This window comes from Delphinapterus leucas, chromosome 20 (assembly GCF_059928025.1).
Source record: "Delphinapterus leucas isolate spDelLeu-1000000601 "Yukka" chromosome 20, BTC_Dleu_Yukka2, whole genome shotgun sequence".
Classification (NCBI taxonomy): Eukaryota; Metazoa; Chordata; class Mammalia; order Artiodactyla; family Monodontidae; genus Delphinapterus; species Delphinapterus leucas.
Window position 1 is genome coordinate 41369088 of NC_143148.1, and position 20224 is coordinate 41389311.

Here is a 20224-nt window from a genome sequence, read left to right on the forward strand (position 1 = left end):
CGGGCGGGGCGGGGCGCGGGCGGGGCGGGATGAGCCCCTGCGCCCAACTGGTCTGGCTCGATCCTCCTTCCGCACAGTCAGGGTTTCCGTTTCCCTCCTGTACGCAGAGTAAGGGATAGCGAGGCCGAGCCGCGGCCGCCGCCGCCATGTGGCCCCCAGACCCGGAGCCCGACCCAGACCGCGAGCCCGCCGGCCGCTCCCAGCCCCACGCGGCCCTTCCCGGGCTCCGCGCCCTCCTGCCGGCGCGCGCCTTCCTCTGTTCGCTCAAAGGCCGCCTCCTGCTGGCGGAGACGGTGAGTGCGGGCCCCTGGCCCCCTCCCGGCGGCGCGGAGACCCCTGCGGCAGCTCCCGCCTGCACCTCCCGGGCGTAGGGCTAGGGGCGCCGCCTTCTGTACGCCCGGGTCCTGGCGCCCCGCCCGGCCGGTGCCCCTCGCAGCCCCGCGAAGTTGGGCTGAGATCGGCAAACTTCCGCGGTTTGGGACGGGCTCGCTGAAGCTCAGCCGCGGGTCGGAGACGAGGCGGGAAACGCAGGGAAGCTTGGGGAGGAGGCCCCCGACGCGGCGGCCGGGCCCCTGGGAGCTCGGCCCAGCGCTGTGTGACCTCCGGCGCCTCCGCCCTCTCTGGGCCCCTGGGACGGGCTGCGTCCCCGCATCTTGTGGCCTCCATCGGGGGCACCCCGCTCCGCATAGCCTCTCGCCACGCCCGGGCCGGGCCTGGGAGGAATCGGCCGTTCGCGAACCCCAGGTCGTTTCTCTGCTCCCTGGCCCGCTTTCTTGGGCTCAGGGAGGACCGGCCGGGCCTCGAGCTGCAGGGCGGAAGCCAGAGTGGAGTCCAGCCAGCTGGGAGGGGGGACCCCCGGGATTGGGTGAGGCTCGGGCCACACAGTGGGGGGCGCGCAGGGAGCCCACCCCCACCCAGGCTGCTGAGGGGCGGCCCAGCGGGGTGACTTCATCCCCCTCCTCCCCTCCCTCGCTAGGATCCAGCCGTCCCGCCCCCGCTGAGCTCCTTCCTCCTTCCCGCACCCGCCCCCCACCCCAGGCCCGTCAAGAGGCCTTTGTCCTCGGGACACTCGGAAAACTCCTGCACTGTCAGCCTGTAGGGTTGGGGTTTGGTGCTGGGCCTCTGTGGAGGGAAGGGGAGGAAGAGGCCAAGCGGAGGGGAGGCGGGATAAGAGTGGAGCACTTGTTACTTAGATCTCCAGCAATTTGATAATCTGTCATTATTCCCACTTTGCAGACAAGAAAGCTGAGGCCCGAACCTCTAGGGGATTTGACATGGGTCAGTTGAGGGCCAGGGGACAGCAGGGATCAGAGAGAGGAGGGTTCTGCCGCAGCCTCTCCTTTGTACCACCCAGAGCTGATGGCAGGAGGCCGTCCAACCACCTCCTCTGCCTCTGGGGTCAGCCCAGAGGTCACCAGCCTGGCACCTGCCGGACTCCCAGATGAGGCATCACGGTCCAGGACTCGCAGCTCACACTCCAGGGAGTTGCCTCCTGGTTGGCCACGCAGCCCCACTTTGGAGATTGATGGGAGCCACTTTTTTGGAGAAGCCTTGAATCCACCATCCCCTGAGGGGACCCCAACCACACCCCACTCAGGCCCACCTCATGGGTGGGGGGGATGCTGGCCAGAGCCTAGAGGAGGCCCTCGGCAAAGCTGGGCGCCAAGAATCTAGGTCTAGGAGGATGAAGTGCGGAGGAGGGACGGAGGAGGAGTGGGCACTGAAGACGCAAGGGGAGCCACTGGAGGTCACTCCTGCCCCCTCAGGTCACCTCTGGCTGCCCCCAGGCCCAAGCAAGTGGGGAAGCTGACATGGGCAGGAAGGGGGAGGAAGTTGCCACCAGGAATCAGGGACTGAGGAAACAGAATCGAGAGAGGGATCCCCAGAATCAGGCTTTGGGGGTAGGGGACAGGAAAAGGAGGGACAGAACAGCCTTTGGCAGAGGAAGTAGAGGATAGGGCCAGGCCAGAGTCCTGTGGCCTTGCCTTCCTGGGAGGCCCTAGCAGCCTCTCAGCCCATCTCTACGCCTTAGTTTCCCATCTGTTCAAGTTGGGCTCAGCTACCTCCATTGTCATGTTCAGACCAGATACGGGTGCTCTTCAGCTCATTTGTCTGAAGCTACCACAGGGCCTCCTGTAGGGCATCTGGGTGTCATCTCCACATAGCCCCCTGGCCCACTCTGAGCTACTCAGCCATGGACCTGCTCAAACCCAGCCAGAGTGACCAAAACCAGGACAGATACAGGCCAGCAACCACAGGGCAGTGTTACTTAAGAACTCCAGATGTGGAGTCAGCCAAGCCAGGGTTCAAATTCTGATGCCCTCTTAGCTGTATGTCACTGAGCACACCACTTCATCTCCCTGAACCTCACTCTTCTCATCTGCAAAGTGGGCTGTGCACGGCGCCTGGTGCCTGGGTGGTGGTGAGGAGCTGAGGAGGCCCCACAAGCCTCAGCAGGCACTGGTCCAGTGAACAGCCCTGTCATCCCCGTCTGCTCTTCAGAGCACACGGGTCTGCCGGGGCCTCGGCATCCTCACGCATCGGTTGCCACCCACAGTGTGTGGACAGGGCTGCGGAAAACACTTTAATTCTTAATCAGTTCCTCATTACAGTTCACCCCACCTTTCACAAAGGCTGAACAAACGACGCAGCAGGGCGTGAAGTGTCAGGGTCACCACTCCCTCTCCTGGATGTTTTCGCCTTATTGTGAAAATTTGCAAATATACCAAGAAAAAACCCCATATACCCACCACCTAGATTATACTATTTGCTTTATCACATATCTATCTGTCCATCAAAACGTTTTATTTTTTGATGCATTCAAAGTAAATTGCAGACATCAGTACCTTTCAACTCTGAATACTTCAGCATGTATATCATTAACTAAAGCACCACATTTGTGTATTGTTTTTCAGGTAAATTTTTCATTCAAGCACAAATCTTGGGTGTAATTTTCTGAAACTGGCTACTGCTTAGTGGACTGCCTTTGAGACGGCTTGGGTTTGATTTTCCCGTTGGGCACCATCTGAGTTGGTGGATTCTGCCATAGAGCCTCTGGGGTGGGTGGGAGTGGCGCAGCCCCAGGAGGCAGCTTCCTGGGGGGCTGGACGCAGGAGAGGCTGGGGCTTCCTGACTGGGTCCCGGCAGGGAGCTGGCCTGAGGTCAGGATGCAGAGCCATGCCCAGAGGCACTGGGGGCAGCACGGGTGTGCGTCTGATAGAGTTCTAATCCTGCAGCTGCAGGACTGGGCAGGTCACTTCACCTGCTGGAGCCTCCTCTAGTCCTGCCTGCAGGGAGGGGCTGTGCACGGGCTCTGACTTCTCCCTCCGCCACCTCCCAGGGTCTCTCGTTCATCACCTTCGTCTGCTATGTAGCGTCCTCAGCATCCGCCTTCCTCACGGCGCCCCTGCTGGAGTTCCTGCTGGCCCTCTGCTTCCTCTTTGCTGATGCCATGCAGCTGAACGACAAGTGGCAGGGCTTGTGCTGGCCCATGATGGTGAGGGCTGGGGCCCCGGGAGGAAGGGGTTGACCGGCTGTCACGGAGAGTTGTGCATTTCGGCCCTCACCCTTTCTTCAATGCACTGGAGGGGGCGTTTGCAGTTGGTCGAGCCTGGTGGGTAGGCCTGGCCTCGGGTGATCCAGGCCCCACCGCACGGCAGCCACATGACCCAGGGCAGATTGCCCTGCCTCCAGGGCCTCCAGTGTCCCTCTGTGAGGCTACGAACCCCAGACAGCATCCTCCCCCCTCGCCATCAGGTGGCGCTGGTGTTCCCAACTGGGCCCATCGGCATGAGTCTTAGCCGCAGGAATTCTAGCCATTTCCACACGGGGCAGGGCAGGTTAACTGAGGACTTGCAGGGCTTACCCAGATCTCAGCCGCCTGACAACTTGTTTTATCACCTGGGAGGGCCCAGAACCCCATCCCGGACTTTGCTGTATGAAATGGGTAAGAGAGAAGGTACAGCAAAGGCTGCACTTGAACTCTGGTCTCCTGACTTCATACCCGGCATTCTTCCTGATGGGCTGCACCCGCTGTCCCCATTTTATGGACTGGTAGACAGAAACCATGATACATAAATGATCTGCCACAAGTATGTGGCAAAGCAAGGTCCGGGGCCAGATCTCCCTACTGGAGAGCCAGAGGGAGCAGTGACAAGATTTCCAACTTCTCCGTGCCCGCCAAACGAGGAAGTCTGCATCTGGGCCAAGCCACAGGGAGAGCTGCAGCCTGGTCCGTACCCTGTTGTCCACCTGGCAGAGGACGGCAGCCTACAGGGGGCCGCTGGGCAGGGGCAGGGTGGAGGTCGGGGGAGGACCAGGGAGAGCGGGAGTGCCGTGGACGCTGGACCTGGGGGCCGCGTGTGTCCAGGCTGCCAGGCCCATCCTCCTCTGACGGTGGGATTCCGGCCCTGTTCTTGGCACACAGTGCCCTTCTGAGCCCCTCTCTCCTGCCTCAGCTCCCAGCGGCCCCCTTCCCATGCTGTGCCCCACTCCAGGGAGCTCACGGCGCTGTGACCATGCCTCTCTCTCCCCAGGACTTCCTACGCTGTGTCACAGCGGCCCTCATCTACTTCGCCATCTCCATCACAGCTGTGGCCAAATACTCGGACGGAGCTTCCAAAGCAGCCGGAGTGAGTAGCCACTCTACCCCTGGGAGGGGGCGATGCCCAGTGATGCCCCACTCAAGTTCACCCCACTCCTAAGTGGGTGCCCCTCTTAGCTCCTTGGGCATATTCTGCCTCTGCCTAGGTACCTTGGACTTTGACGTGGATCTCAGCGACTCTACTGTCCTCTTATTGGAGATTTACTCTGCCCAGAGTTCGAAAAGGCGGTTTGCCAAACCAAGTTAACAGCTCGTTTTCCTATCTGTCATTAACGGGAGGGGTCTGTGTCCGCCAATCTGAGCTACTTATCCAAGCAGATAAAAACAAAGCTATGAGGATGGGGCAGCGGCTGCTCCCCCCGCATTCCCAGGCTCCCAGTTCCTGATGACGCGTCCCATCCTCCCTGTCCCCTGTATCCCACAGGTGTTTGGCTTCTTTGCCACCATCGTGTTTGCAATTGACTTCTACCTGATCTTTAACGATGTGGCCAAATTCCTCAAACAAGGGGACTCCGCAGATGAGACCGCAGCTGACAAGGCAGAAGGTAGGTAGCCACCCTGTGGGTCCCACCAGGGAACCCAGCGCATCACCTGGAACGGTTGATGCAGGGGCCCTGCTCTCCCCTGGGGACACTCGGCTAGTTTGAGGCTGGAGTAAGAGCGTTTCCTCTCTCCCCATGGGCAGGAAGTGTTTTCACAGCCTGGTTCTCCTATCCCTTCATGCGGCACTGATGATAAAGCCGGTCGGTCCCCTCTGGGGAGCACAGGATTCCCCAGGGCCTCAGCCTTTCCAGGAAGGGCAAGCTGAGGGCACGCCCGGCACCTCCTCCTCATGAAACCTTCCCTGACGAGCCCCCAGGGTGGCCAGTCACTCGCCTTCAACTCCCTGGACGCCATCCACTGGGCTGCAGCGTGGCCGCCTGTCCCACAGCAGCGCCCCTGCTCCCCAGTCTCGCCTGCCCCCAGCTTAAGGGCCAGCGAACCAAGCTCTCGTGCTTATCCGCAGCACCCAGGCAAACACAGTCAAGCTCGGGCTTGTTTCACTTCTTAGATCCAAAGAAAGTGCCACAGACTCTTTGGTCCCTCAAGCCATCCTTCAGCTCAGAATGGCTGTTGTGCCATTACCTGATTTAAAAAACAAAAACAAAAAACCCCCTGCAAGTTAGATGGCTGGTTTTTCCATCCGTGACAGCAGCCATACCAACGTGACACATCCTCGGGGTGCATGTGCCCAGCTGGAGGCCCTACAGGGGTGCATCCAAGCTCAAGCTGGTTTGGAGCTTGTGATCTCCCTCAGGCCTTCCTCAGTCACAGCCCAGGGCTCTCCTGCCTGGGGAGGCCACCAGATGAGGTGGAGGTCCCTGCCCAGGGGGCAGGAGTTACAGGGGCGGTGGAGGCTCCAGCACAGAAATGCTGGGAAGCGCAGGAGCTGACCTGGGACGGAGGGCCCAGGCCATTTACTTGCCCCTTCCTCTCCACACCCCCAGGCAGGCTTTAAATGGAGAGGCAGATGTCAGCTCCCTGCAACTGAGTAAATCGGATGTTTGGCTCAGCACCAAACTCCCCCAGCCTGGTGTCCCATGATCCCTCGCGGCCCTTCTGTCAGCCTCTGTTGACCCAAACACCTACAGAGGCTGCCATATGCTGGGCCCTAGGGATGTGCAGATGGGCACGGCCAACTACCTGCCCTCAGGGAATTCAGCCCAGACAGGAATTAGATCCAGAGACAAAGTGGTGATGTACACACACGGCACAAGCGGGGCACGAGGAGCCCAGAGTAGATGTCAACCGTAACAGCACAACGAGAGCTAACAGAGGTAGGGATGAAGCAGCTGAGGGAGCACCCACGCTATGTGCCAGCTAGGAGGCTGTGGAGGTGACCCCATTGCTGGGTTTTGATGGATGTATAGGAGTGTGCAGGCAGAAAAAATGGGACAGGTGGAGGGAAGACAACAGAGTATAAAGGGCAGGTGAGGTGTTTCTCTGGAACAGGTGGTCGTGTCCAGTGAGGATCAGCAGTGACATGTGGCTGGACAGAAAGACAAGGGGGGGCTTTTGAGGGGCCTGTAGGCCCCGCCTTGGAGTTGGCATCTCTCCACTGAGTGCCTGCTGTCCCCAGGCAAGTGACATCGAAAATCCTGGGGCAGGGGCGACTGAAGCTATGAAATGGCTAAAAAGAAGCTTCCTGATTTTCCAGTATGTTTTAGTTTCTTAGGCAATAGCTAGCCCCATTTTGACCTGCTGAACTGCGGGTTGGGGGGCAGATATACAACCCTGACACCTCCAGGTAAGAACAGCCCAGGCAGATTTGGGAGGGCCTGGAGCCCCAGAGCAAGGGGCATCTGGGCTCCCCACCTCCATTCGACTGCACCCGGAGACTCCCAAGCACTCGATGGTCCTCGCGCCAAGCAGACGCCACCCACGGCACCATCAGCTGCAGGAGCGGCCTGAGCCCCGGGTCCCAGCTGACAGTGCCTCCCCGGAGATGGCTCCCAGGCACCGCTGGCCCCGAAACTCCTGCCAAGCATCCTCTTTGCTTTCCTTTCAGAAGAGAATTCCGACTCTGACTCCGACTGAAGACCCGACCTGCCCTGGCAGCCTGAGCCACGCAGGCCTCCGCTCCTGCACCTCCTGACCATGCTGGCCGGAGTGTGGCCAGGGGACCGTGCATGTTGGGAGGGAGGCTGTGACTTCTCGCACAGCAGCGGGAGTTGCTGACGGAACAGGCCTCCTCACAGCCCCAGGGTGACGTTCCTGAGCCTGGCATACATGATGACACCCCTTGGCTTAGCACTCTCCAGCCTTTCTTTTCGTAAGGGCATCGTTCCGCCTCTTCTCATTTCTGTCCCACAGACCTTAAGCCCTTGAACCTCTGACAAAAATAAGCACAAAGCAGATAGAGCCTTGTTATACCATTGCAGGAAGCACTTTGGGCTGTGGTGAGTGCGGGGGAAAGACAAGACAGAAACCGGCGGAGGGCCATCCCTGGGCCCCAGCGGCTTCTGTCTGCATCTGGTGCCCCTGCTCACGGCAGGCACTTTGTCGAGAACGACGCTTCCAAGATTCTTTTGTTCAAGGAGCAACAGTTCCCTCTTCATTCTTTTTTTTTTTTTTTTTTTTTTTGCGTTACGCGGGCCTCTCACTGTTGTGGCCTCTCCCGTTGCGGAGCACAGGCTCCGGACACACAGGCTCAGCGGCCATGGCTCACGGGCCCAGCCGCTCTGCAGCATGTGGGATCTTCCCGGACTGGGGCACGAACCCGCGTCCCCTGCATCGGCAGGCGGACTCTCAACCACTGCGCCGCCGGGGAAGTCCCCCTCTTCATTCTTGAAGCAGGGAGAAAAGTGGCCTTTGCTGTATGATCTAGGAGAGAGTGGGTCCCAGTGCCCATGAGTGATACTTTACACCCTTGGAGACCATATCTTCTTCAGATGACATGCCTATTCTGGGTCTAAGACTGTTTCAAGAAGAGCTCGTAGACTAGCTTACCAGGTCCAAGAGATCGAGGGCTCCAAACGACGAAGTGGCAGTGACAGCCCCCAGGGCAGCTGGGCAGGCCCAGCCAAACCCTGTCTTTCCTTGGGCCGTCAGCAGGCCAGAGGCTCTCGGGCCCTCAGGACAATGTGCTTCTGAACACCTGACCCTCACGAGGGGCGAGACGTGCCTTCTGTGTTCACCTAAGGACCTTATGCTGTGCATGTATCTTCAATGGGATTTTGTAACTTTATAATTTTTTTTTTTTTTTTTTTTACACAAAAGCAGCTTCTTAAATGGCATTTCCTGTGACCCAAGAGGCCTTGTGAGTGAGCCAGAGTTCTGGACCCATGTTTTGGACATTTGTAATCTCTGTTCTTCTCTTGCATGTGAATCTCCTACCCTGAAAAAAGCCATAATGGATTAAATCAGACTGACTTCCTGCTTGGAGTGTGTGTGTTTGAAAAAAACCTCACACACCCGGAGCAACGCTGCTGGGCATCATGCGTCAGCACAGGGTGGTCCCACGCGCCGTGTGGATCCTGGCAGCTCCAGGTTACAGCAGTGATGCACGCGCACTTGTTCCCCGCCAGGCCCCCGCTAGGCGTCGGCACGTTTACTCTACCCCTCACACAATCCTCTTTCACAGTTCAGGAAACTGATGGAAGGTTCGGTGACTTGCCCAGGTCCTCACAAGAGGCCCAGGGTCTCACCCACGCATCAGGCTCACGTCTCGTGGTAAGTCAGCGCTTTGGCCCTGGCGATGGAAAAGGATCGAGGCATTCTGCCCCAACTTTCACACACAGTGTGTTCTGAAAACACGTATGAAAGTCGACTGTGCAGAAGCCAACGGGCCTGTGGGTGTGGCCCCACCTCACCAGGCCCAGCCAGGACCAGCCAAGCCGCCTGTGGACAGCGACACTGCGGAGTCCTCACCCCCAACCGTGGCTGCGTTCAACCCCCGCCCTACGGGCGTGTTTCAGGATCCGGGCCACAGCCTTTGAAGGGGCGGGAGGCAAGGCAGAGCGAAGAAAGAGATGACACTGTTTTTACATGTCCGTTTATTAAACAAGAACTCCTTCATGACAATTTAATACAGTATTTATTAGTGATTAGTGTTGAGAAAATTATTTCCCTCTACATACAAAAATACAGATTTGAACACTATGAAAACAATCAGGACAAGTACCGTGAAAAATTGGTCCTTCAAAAGAAATAAAGAGGGAAAACTGAGGGCAGCACGAGGCTTTGTCTGCTGTCAGGGACAAACCAACAGGAGCAAAAGCTTTGGGGCCCCCAAACCACTCCAAATGAATAGAGTCAAACGTGGGAGCCTGTGGGAGCCGGGTGGTGCCCACCCCAGGGCATCCACACCAGCTTCAAAAGCCAGGATGGGAGCTCTGACCTACCAACAGCGTAAACCAAAGTTTGCCAAACAGGCGTCACCTCAGGGCGCCCCGCAGCTGTGTCTACACTGTTAAAGGAAATAGACTTTTAAGAAGCAAAGTGTAGTAGTTGTTAAATTAACATTGCCCCTCTCCCAAGTATCACTGGGCCAAGTACCGAGTAATCACATGGGAATTATCAGCCATCTGACTCGACTTCCTTTGTTAGAAAATGACACATTCCGACCCTTCAAAGCGACGCACACACACACACAAGAGCTACAGTTTTATGTTTTAATAAATCCATTCCTTCATTTTAAATGGGCTCAGCGAGTTTACTCAAGACTTTTCTTGACCAGACATAACTCAGTCCTGCAGGGGTGGGAAAGCAAAAAGAGCAGCCAGCACGTCCTCTGTGTCTTAATTTCATCAAGCTCGTCACAGCAGGGAATCTATTATGTTTGGGCGGGAAACCAGGAAGGGCCACGGAACCTACCCAGGGCATCCACAAACCAATCTGAGATCCGAGTGGAAGGTGAGCCTGAGACCAGCAGAGATTCCCCCCCGCCCCCCAGCACGTCTCACGCAGGCAGAGGGAGGCTGGCCAAGGCGGAGGACGGCGGCCTGAGCTGATCTGGAAGACAGACACCAGCCAGAGAAAGGGCTTTTTTCACCGTTTTAGACCCAAAGAAGGGGAAGTCAGAGCACCGAGAATGTTCTGTTCTTTTTTTATGGAACCACTTTCCTCTTACTGTTTGAGATGAGCAGTGGCTGTTCAAACTGAGAAAGGGGTTAAAAAATGCCAAATGTAGTTATACTGATTAATCACTATTTCACAGAAATATATTCTTACTCTCAGACTGTTTAAATAAGCAGAAACGAGATGTTGGGGAGAAAGCAGCAGAAAACAAGACAGGAAAAGCCGGGGGGTTGGGGTATTTTTTCTTTCTTCTTTTTTAAGATATATAATGAAGTTTAAAGGGAAAACGACCAAACCTCAAAACCAACATTGCTGGAAGCAATATTAAAAGGACACAATCTAGAATCATGCTACAAAAATAGTGTTATCTTGTTTAACTAAATGTACATCTTTTTTTTTTCAATTCCATGATTGACAAAGAGTGTTCATGTGACTGACACACGGAAGGCACCAAAGGTGAAGTGATTATTATTTGTCTTAAAATATACAAAGACATAATTACCTACTTTGGGAAAAGAAAAAATACAGTCATACCTGTAATAAATAGTTAAGTGTTTTTGCCACGGGTTCCTGAACCCCTACAAATTTCAACATATACAAATAATTTCGACCCCTAGCATTCTTTTAGAGGAAACTACATCAGAATCAAGTTATGAAAAGCACTGGTTTTATCCACATACGTCAGTTTCATCATGAGGCAGGATTTGAAAACTCGGTTTTAAACGGGTTACGGAGTGACAGTTGGAAGCAGGCGAGAGGCCTTAGCGGCCTGGGCCAGTCCCGGGAGGCGGCACAGGCATCCTGCCCTCCCGCTCCCCCAGGAACCCTTGGACCAGCCAGTTCTCCCTCCAAGCACTGAGTATCTGCCTTCCTCACATCTGCAGAAAGGAGAACAGAGTTGAAACTTGCAAAATCAATTGTGGAACACGCAGGAAAGCAAAACGGCCCACGAAGGGAAGCAGACAGACCCGGCCCTGCCTACGTGGACACCAGGCCCCCATGCTGTCCTCGTTTCCTGACCGTCCCTTCAGGTGGCTTTCCTGATAAAAGGGGTGCTTCCTACCGGGTTTCAGCAGTGTCCTCCAAAGACGACTCAGATTGGATAGTTCCAGGCTATTACTGAAACCCGTACAAACCACTGTCAGATCAACTGTGTCACGCGTTCTCTCCTCTGAGGTGCAGTTATGAACAGAAACTTTGGGCCTCTCCCTAATCCCACCAACAAAGCTGATTAAGGTCATTTGAGACAAGTTCCTACTCTAAATTAGAACCATGAAAGTTCTGATGTAGCTCACTAGAGTCCAGGCTATTAACCCCTTAATGAAGGCTCTCGGCCTTGTGTAGAATGCATCCCAAAGAAAACACAACACTCCAGGGTGTCTAGATAGCAAGTCACCCAAATTAAAGTCTTGGCATAAAAACTAGACAACAAACTAACCCTGTGAAAAAGATAGACGATTCAAGGATCCATAAACTAAACTTTATTCTAGGCAAGTTGCCACTGATTTACTCAGCGGACTTACGGGTAATTTTTTTTCTTTACTTTTAGGTTTATAGAATAATAAAAACTAGAAAGGAAAAAATAAATCCCCAAGGTTGAGACATTATATCCAAATGGAAAAAGAATCTAGACCAAACGAAGGGAAACTATATCAGAACCCACCCCTCTGTGTCAAGCCTAAAAGTATATAAATGCCATTTACTGGTGTGAAGAAAAGTTAAACAAACATTCAACTTTGAGAAGAAAATTCTTCTAGATCTAACAGATATCGAGGGTATTTTCTTTCAGAGACAGTTTCTAAATAAAAGAAATGTAAAGAGCCAGATATTTCAAATTACCTTCTCAGCCAGACAGTTATGATTTCAGAGATATCTGCTGAGAAGAGAAGAAACAGGAGATTTTATAAAGAGCCAGGAGCGTTTACAAAGCTCACGGCAGGCGGTGTTAGGCCTGCGTCCTCTCTCAGGGGCACCCAAATCAGAATCCGAGTCACCTGTCCACACCTGTGAGTCCCCAAACTCACACTAAGAGCCCGGCGCCAAGGCACGCTGTTCCCCACGCTGGCTCCTGCTCTCAGGTGGGCTCCAGAACACAAGACCTCGCTTTTCCAAAGAGGGCAGGAAGTACCCTGGGTGGGTAACCATGTCCAGTGCTCTTGACAGGCCCACGGCAGACATTCTGAGCCTCCCCCTCCTCCCTCTCCCCTCCCAGACCCGCCCCTGCTCCCACTTCATCGGCTGTCGCCCAGCTGGTCCTGGGAATGGTTGCTGATGAAATAAGAGGGAGCCCCTGAGTTCTGCGAACTTCACGAGGAGCCAGAAAACTGTCTGGAGACCTCACACGCTAATGGCAGTCGCTGGAGCAGGAAGCAACTTTTTATTTCCCTTGAGACAGTCAATCGGCAGCAGCCTAGAGGGTGTTTTCACCTTTTGCTACCTGTGTAATGTCATATTTTCCTGTAAACCAGAGGTGGAGAAAATGAAAATCTGGCAGTGGCACGAAGACTTCATGGTTGCTTTGTTTTGAACATGGATGGCACAACGGGACCCACTTCAGTCATCACGGCCTCCCAGAATCACTGCAGGGGCCACACGTTGTCTCCACACTTTATTCATCCATTAGGACAGATTCTAAGAACGACCCACAGAACATCTTGTACAGCCCGAGATTAGGAGCTTGGTCCGCCTCTTAAACACGTGGGTTTCTCCCCAAACAGCACATGCGAGTCAACAAGAAAAGGTGAGCTTGGGCCACACACACATGAAACTGGAAGGGGATATTCAAGGGTCATTTGCTGCAAGCAAGAATTCACGTACACGTGCACACAAAAGGGTTAGTGCTTCATCTCCTCAGAGGCCGTATGTGGCTTAACCCAAGATTGAATCACTAAGAAAGCTTCGAAGAAAGGCAGATGAAACTGCAAACTTTAAAAGAGTAGGAAAGTTTTCAACTGAGTCACAAAGCTCTCTGCAGAAGCATCCGACACAGGGTGGGGTCGGACACACTCCATGCCTGCCCATGGGCATGAGCCTTTAGCCAAAGGGCAGTGATGGTGCCCAAAGGGCAGGGGGTGGCATCCACCTTCCAGAGCCGAGCCCTCAGAACCAGGCTGTGTCCTTGGCTTCCCTGGGGCCAGGCCGGGCTTCATCCACACTGGCACTTCGGTTCAAGTTGCCATGGAAGACATGGCCATTGGGACTGGGCAGGCTACTACATTCTTGCCTTTCTGTGGACAAAGGGAATCTCTTGGACGACTGTTGTTGTAGAGTGAAAATCTATTTTCTTTGCTTTAAATCGAACTTCTGTTGTGAGATTTTAATCTGTAACTGGCTTTGTCTTTCCCTGGCTTTATATGGAGCCAACAAGTATCTTTAGGCTCTCGTGATTAGAATCTCCCTGTATGAAAGGGGAAAGGTACTTCCCCCCGCCCCACCCCATGCCTTCAGCAGTGTGAAGGGAGGCTAAAGGAGAATCAGAGGAAAGAAAAAATACCGCATCGACCAAACTGATGCCAGGATAAACTTTCTCTGAAGACTTCAGTGTTTGCATCCATCTAAAACCACCAGAGTTTCCACCAAATGCTTGAGGGTTTCAACCATCCAGCCTCCAGGAACAAATTCAAACATACACAAGTCTGGCACCAACTATGAAAGCCAATATCATCCCACCAGAAAACTGAGAAACACTAAGATTGCCTCAGCCTCAAAAATGCCCCAAACCAAACTGACATGGGTCCATATTGGAACTGTTAAATGCAAAAATAAGCTTCCTTCAGTCTGCAAAAAAACAGTCCTTTTAAGCCCCCCAAATCTAGATTGTCTTGTTTGTACACACAGACAACATATGGAAAATGCAGGCGCCTTTCCATTCACACTGGACAACCATATTCCTTCCTTCTCACCACACTGCCACACGTGACAGGACTTATGACTCTGCATCACACCAATTTGCATACCTGGCCACTTCCGGTTGTAGTGGGAGCTTCTTAAATATAAAGAAATATATTTACAAAAACCATGGGAGAGTCTCATGGCACAAAGGACATTAAATAGTTACAGGGGAATAAATAATTCCAAGATTCTAACACTAAGATGCAAATTATTCAATAATTCCTAAGTGGCCTATGGCACAAGGTGTCACCACTTCTTATCATCTATCAGCGTTTACAACTGCCATGGGCTTCAGAACCGTTCCTTGCAGCTGACAACACATCCTCAGGAGGCCAATAGGCTCCTTTCAACCAGATGATAAACTGGTTTTACTGAAGTGACTTGGGAAAATTTGGGCAACAACCCTGCCTGAACAGTCTTCTATTTTTCAATCTCACTTCAAAGGCGGCTTTTTTATTGAGGCCAAGTAACATGAGTCCCAGCAGGAGGTTTCTGATACAGTTCAGGGTGGTCCTTCTAAGTGGGCCCCATTTAATGCAAGGCTGAGTCTTTGTGACCCTGTTTTTAAATGGAACTCTCAAAGGGAGATAAGCCCCATTTTGACTAAGCATATACACTCAACAAATGCAAAATAAATATATAAAATGAACAGATAAAATCCAGATGTCATAATCTCCTCAAAAATCACTACACATAATAGGTACGGAGTTTGTGAAGCATGGTTTGTACTGCCTCACAACATCCATGGGAAGAGGGCTCCGTCAGACCCGCTGTGACCAGGCCTGGCTGCCCTCTGCGGGAACAGAGGGAGGGGAATTACCGCCTGATGAGCTGGGTCTGCACCTGCAGCCCAAGGCCCCTGAGCAGACCAGGGGTTTGAACCGGTGACCTGGGTCACGGCCCTGGAAAGGAACTGCGGCAGAACTGGGATTGTATGGGATGTTCAGTTCAGGGAGCCCTAACCCCGACCCTTCAGAGACAGCACAGTACCATTTCCTGCGGAATCCCCAGCCAAGCAGCGCTACCTGATCAATCCACCCGCGCGGGGAAATGAGACGCTGCTCTGCTATGCAGAACGTAATGCCATGTGTGCACAGCTGGACATTTCTCACACAGGCTCTGCTCGCCCCACCCCCAGACCCAGACCCTCTCTCTTGTTACACCGCACGCTGCTGAAGCTGTAAACACTCACTAGGACAAGATCCTGGGGACTCTCCACGTTAATGCAAAATCTTCCCACCAGCAGTAAGCGTTTTTTTCCTCGGTCAGGGAGAAACACAAAATATTAGAGCTAGAGTGAGGTTTGTAAACATTAAAAACAGTTCAGAGTGAAAACCTGACACGTTAAAACAATTTTTCCATAAAAGATACAATTAGTCTCCAACAGAAAAAAAATAAAAAACTACAGCATCGTAGGGGCTCATTTAACTCAGTCACCACAATAATCGTCACTTTATCGAGAATCAGTTCAAAACCTTACATAACTGGAACTTTCCCCTACAGATCCCAAGATCGACATTCATGGTTACGACCCTGAGGCACAGGGACGACCGTTCCTCTGAAACATCAGTGAAAGGGTGTGTCATGGTGCAGATTCAAGTATTTTCAAATCCTAGACAGATCTACTCAGAATCACTCTAGAACTCTTCTCAGGCATTTGAAAATCAGTGCACACCCCTAAAACAGAGGTGTGTCCCCACCTGTGGTCCATGATGCCAGCAAATGGGCAAGGGTTCGGGCTGGGGGAATGGACTGTATTTCTTTCGTGGCTTTTACCTGGGAAGGTAAAACGACAGAGAATCTGCAGTCCAGCCTCAAAGTATTCAGGAAAGGGAGGAAACTGGAAAAAAGATGGTCCCCACATTCCTGGAGGAGAATCTGAGATTCAGGGAGGTGATTCATTTGAGGAAGCATCAAGGGATTTCTCAGCAGGGTAGGAAACAAATGGTGACCCTCCCACAGGTCAGCAGTGCCACGGCGCTGTGCCAAGAGGATGCCAGCTTTTTCCACCCGCCTCAAACCCCAGACCCAGCGAAAAGCTCCTCCAGCACACCCACCGCCAAGACCCTCAGTGTCTCACGTGGCTTTCCAGGCTTGTGCTGGTGTCTCGATGCCCCGGGCATGGAAAACAACGGGGAGAGGGGGATCCTGGCAGCGAGACTAAAGCTGACCTGGGGCAGCTATGGGAGCTGCCCCGGAATCACTGCTCACCGACTGTTCCAACCATGTACCTTCATTCCTTGATTTTCCCCCCCCACTCCTAGCAGCCCCCATTTAATCCAAAGTCCTGACTTGTCACAAATACATATGACAGGTGGCTCAGAGTCAGACGTGAAGCCTGTGCTCAGGGACAGTGAAGTGGACATGGCAGCCTGTGAGGCCAGCGGCTCCCAGGGCCACCAAACCAGAGGATCTGGGGACCTGTCCCGCCCACCTCTTTCTGAACAGCTGGGCACGGGACTCCCTGCCTCAGGCACCCGCCACCAGGGCCACTGTGAAAACCCTTTCCCAAAATGAACTTTTACCGAGGAGGACAAAATTCAACTTAGTCACATGAAAATCTGACGTGATGAGGGACAGAAAAACTTGATTGAAAGGACGGGCATGAGGAGCAGAGGGAAGAGGACTCTGGCGCGTCCTCACGTGTCCAGACGCTGGATCTCGGGCCGGCTGTCCACGTCTCTGGACTCCGTGCGGGCGCGGATGTAGTCACTGGCACTCTGCTGGCGGAGGCTGACTCTCCACTTCTGCGCCGCCAGGAACGCGCTCACCGCGTGCGCCGCGGTTGCCAAGAAGCCAAATATCTACGAGACACAAACCCAGTTAGTCCACGGGCACGTCAGCCGTCTGAGGGGTCTCTGGGCAGCTTACAATGAGCCGAGCTGCAGCAGCTCTCCCAGCTCTAACCCCAACACGCAGCCCCGCTGAATGTTCAGCTTGTCATGGCCAAGTTCATAGTCGTGTGACCCACAGAAAGGCAGCCTAAGGTCTCTTTTGAAGCAATTAGTCTCCAACAGAAGTGGTTCTACAAGGAAACAGATCACAGAAGTGCCTCTTTTACAGACCTTCATGACACTGGTGCTCGGAGGAAAATACAATGTAGATGAAACATCATGAGATGAAAAATCAGGGTCTCGCTGCGTGAGCCCCAAATCAAACCGCAAGACCTGACGTTCCAAATCACAGCGCCCAGCCCCCACCTGCTATCCAGCTGCCACTCACCTGGGCAGCTCTGAGTGGGCAGCTCCAGGGTGAGAAGCAGTGGAGTTTTAATGATAAGATCATGACTGATAAATCTACTGACTAAAACCTTGGAGAGCTAACAGTTTAGCATTTTTAATAAACCTTTTAACCATCCCCCCCAATTACAAAAGTGCTACATATTCTTTGCAAATACAGAATAAGGAAATGCAGAACACAGAGGGAGAAAGTCTTACATTGTCTGGCCCCATCCTCCCTAACCCCACCCCGACGGCATGCATCTGCTTCATTAACACCCCATCTCGGCAGGGAAGGCCCTTAAAAGCAACACCACTAACAGACATCCAGGGCCCCATTGGGAAGAGACTAAAGCAGGAGTTCTCAAACCTGAGTGTGCATCTGAGAGCTTGTTAAAACACATTTCTGACTCGGCAGCTCTGGGGGAGGCTGAGAAGGGCATTTCTAACACGTTCTCGGGTGATGCTGAGGCTGCTGTTCCAGGGACCACACTTTAAGAACCGCAGCACTGAAGGAACTGGGACCTCCGCTGGCCCAGTAACGGTATCATTAGCAAAGAAAAAGCTAAAGGAGAAGGAGTAGGACACAGGCCAGGGGACCAGAGGAGCAAGTCACAGAAAGTGCACAAATCAGCTCTGTTTCAGCCCGCTGAGTTCACTTACCACGGCAGCAATTTCTGCTCCGGTTTTGTGGTTTAAAGCAGCCAGTACAATGGAAGCGATAAAGAAAAAGAAAGTGCTGAGTCCAGTGTTGACCAAATCCTAAAGAATAAGACAAAACAAAATCACTTGAAAAGAAGCACTTCATGCCTTGCCCTAAAAGCACTGAAGAACTTTCAAAGTAAAAAGCACAACACCCCGCCTCTCTGCTGCCTCCATATTTTAGTCTTGATGGCCCACGGGTATTGGTCACACAGAGGAAGGCAAAGAGGATAACAGTTAATGATGCTATTTGATAAATCACCACAGCAAAATCCACATTTTAACCAACCACGTCATGTTACCATCTCTTTTTTTATTTTTTATATTTTTTTAGAAGATGTTAGGGGTAGGAGTTTATTAATTAATTTATTTTTGCTGTGTTGCGTCTTCGTTTCTGTGTGAGGGCTTTCTCTAGTTGTGGCAAGCGGGGGCCACTCTTCATCGCGGTGCGCGGGCCTCTCGCTATGGCGGCCTCTCGTTGCGGAGCACAGGCTCCAGACGCGCGGGCTCAGTAGCTGTGGCTCACGGGCCTAGTTGCTCCGCGGCATGTGGGATCCTCCCAGACCAGGGCATGAACCCGTGTCCCCTGCATTAGCAGGCAGATTCTCAACCATTGCACCACCAGGGAAGCCCATGTTACCATTTCTTGATGACCTATTATGGAATCCAAACTGCTAACCCACAAGGACACGCACACTAATTACCCAAAACACATTCAGATCCTCTTGGCATGGATAAGAATGGCCTGAAACTGCTAAGCTTCTTGCAAAGCAAATCAGGTTACAAATCCAACGCTTCGAAGATTTAACTCCTGTCTTACTTGTCGAGAGGAACATAGCACAGTGATTAAGGGTCACAGACAGATGAGGGTCCTAACTGACCATGACTGTAGACAAGCCACTTTGTCTCTCTGTGTCTTATATGGGCACAGCCTCCCACCCCACCCCCCGGAGGTGTTTTAAGGATTGGGTGGAAGAGCACATGTGAAGAGCCGAGCATCGTGCCCGGCCCACGGGTAGGGTTCCCTGCACATCTATTGTTACTTCTGATATTACTACCTGGGCATTAGGCCCCCCACAAACTGGGCCATACCAGAGCGCCCCTATGACCTCTACAGGGAAAGAGAATCCAGGCAAAATCCCCAACTGCTTAAGTGCCAGGTTGACTGTGCCATCAATACCAGGTGAGTCCTCCTGGCTGGAGGACTAGCCATATCCTCTTTAAAGATGGCAAAAGGCAGCATTCACATCATAACAGTCCTGAGCCTGTGCAGCGGGACCCTCCATGCACACACATGCTCCTGGCCAGCGCTTCTGCACCGGCTCACAGAGAGCAGCAAAGTACTGACTACAAACTCTATTCAGAAATGTCTGCCAGCAGGGCAGTTTTCAGTGGTGACCAGTGTGAAGCCACAGCAAATTTTTCACAGATTCAAATCAGCGAGTGTTTACTTACACCCAACTCTTGGTAAAGAAAAATATAGGGATATTATACGGATAAAGAAAAATATAAAATGTACTTTCCAAACCAAAGACTATTCAGAAATGGAAAATGTTTTATGATAAAACGCTGAGGCTGAACATCAAACAAAACAGTATGTACATTAATGGTGACAATATAAAAATATAAATGTGGTAAAGGGCAAATAGGTACTAAAGACTTTGAAGAGGTTCATGCTGTCTATGAATTCCACATTTGGAAATTCATCTTAAATATCATGCTAGCACAAAAAGGTCTAAGCACAAGGATGTTCATCATACTATTTTAAACAGCAAAAAACTGAAGGCAAACAAAATGCTTAAGAATCAGTGATTTGTTGAATAAAATGGTATTTCCATAACAGAGCACTATGCAGTCATTAAAAATAATGATATAGTTTTATATTTAAAATGGAAGATGCTCAAGATAGTTTAAATGGAAAAGCATGACTTTAATGGTTCCATTTTTCTGCACTCACATATCACAACGTACATGTACATGTGAAAGACAGTCTAGGGAAAATATTCTAGAAGATTACACCCACATATTACAAATGGTTACCCCTGGATGGGTGCTATCACATATGATTTTATAACAGCTTTCTTGAGATATAATTCACCACAATCTAGTTTTAGAACATTTTTAGCACCTCCAAAACAAACCTCATATTCATTAGCAGTTAATTTTTTTTTTTTTTTTTTTTTTTTGTGGTATGCGGGCCTCTCACTGTTGTGGCCTCTCCCGTTGCGGAGCACAGGCTCCGGACACGGAG

General features: G+C 52.3%; 2 protein-coding genes across 2 annotated transcripts in view; one reads left to right on the top strand and one right to left on the bottom strand.

The window, feature by feature from the left end:
• Positions 1-82: 82 nt before the first annotated feature.
• Positions 83-8521, top strand: CMTM3 (CKLF like MARVEL transmembrane domain containing 3). The gene is made up of 5 exons (XM_022583537.3): positions 83-293; positions 3341-3496; positions 4536-4631; positions 5028-5148; positions 7152-8521. The coding sequence occupies exons 1-5, from the start codon at positions 147-149 to the stop codon at positions 7178-7180; spliced, it is 549 nt and encodes a 182-aa protein (XP_022439245.1). The 5' UTR covers positions 83-146; the 3' UTR covers positions 7181-8521.
• Positions 8522-9863: 1342 nt separating this feature from the next.
• CMTM4 (CKLF like MARVEL transmembrane domain containing 4) overlaps positions 9864-20224 on the bottom strand; it is a 68307-nt gene continuing 57946 nt past the window's right edge. Inside the window, exons 3-4 of the mRNA XM_022583536.3 lie at positions 17935-18033; positions 9864-16857 (exon numbers count right to left, since the gene is read on the bottom strand). Of these exons, the coding sequence (XP_022439244.1) occupies positions 16693-16857; positions 17935-18033 (264 nt within the window). The 3' untranslated portion in view covers positions 9864-16692. The remainder of the gene's footprint in view (positions 16858-17934; positions 18034-20224) is intronic.

Coding starts and splice junctions, on each gene's coding strand:
- CMTM3 (XM_022583537.3), top strand. CDS start 147: ATGTGGCCCCCAGACCCGGAGCCCGACCCAGACCGCGAGCCCGCCGGC. Junction 3,497..4,535: donor GCTTGTGCTGGCCCATGATG/GTGAGGGCTGGG, acceptor CTCTCTCCCCAG/GACTTCCTACGCTGTGTCAC. Junction 5,149..7,151: donor CGCAGCTGACAAGGCAGAAG/GTAGGTAGCCAC, acceptor CTTTCCTTTCAG/AAGAGAATTCCGACTCTGAC.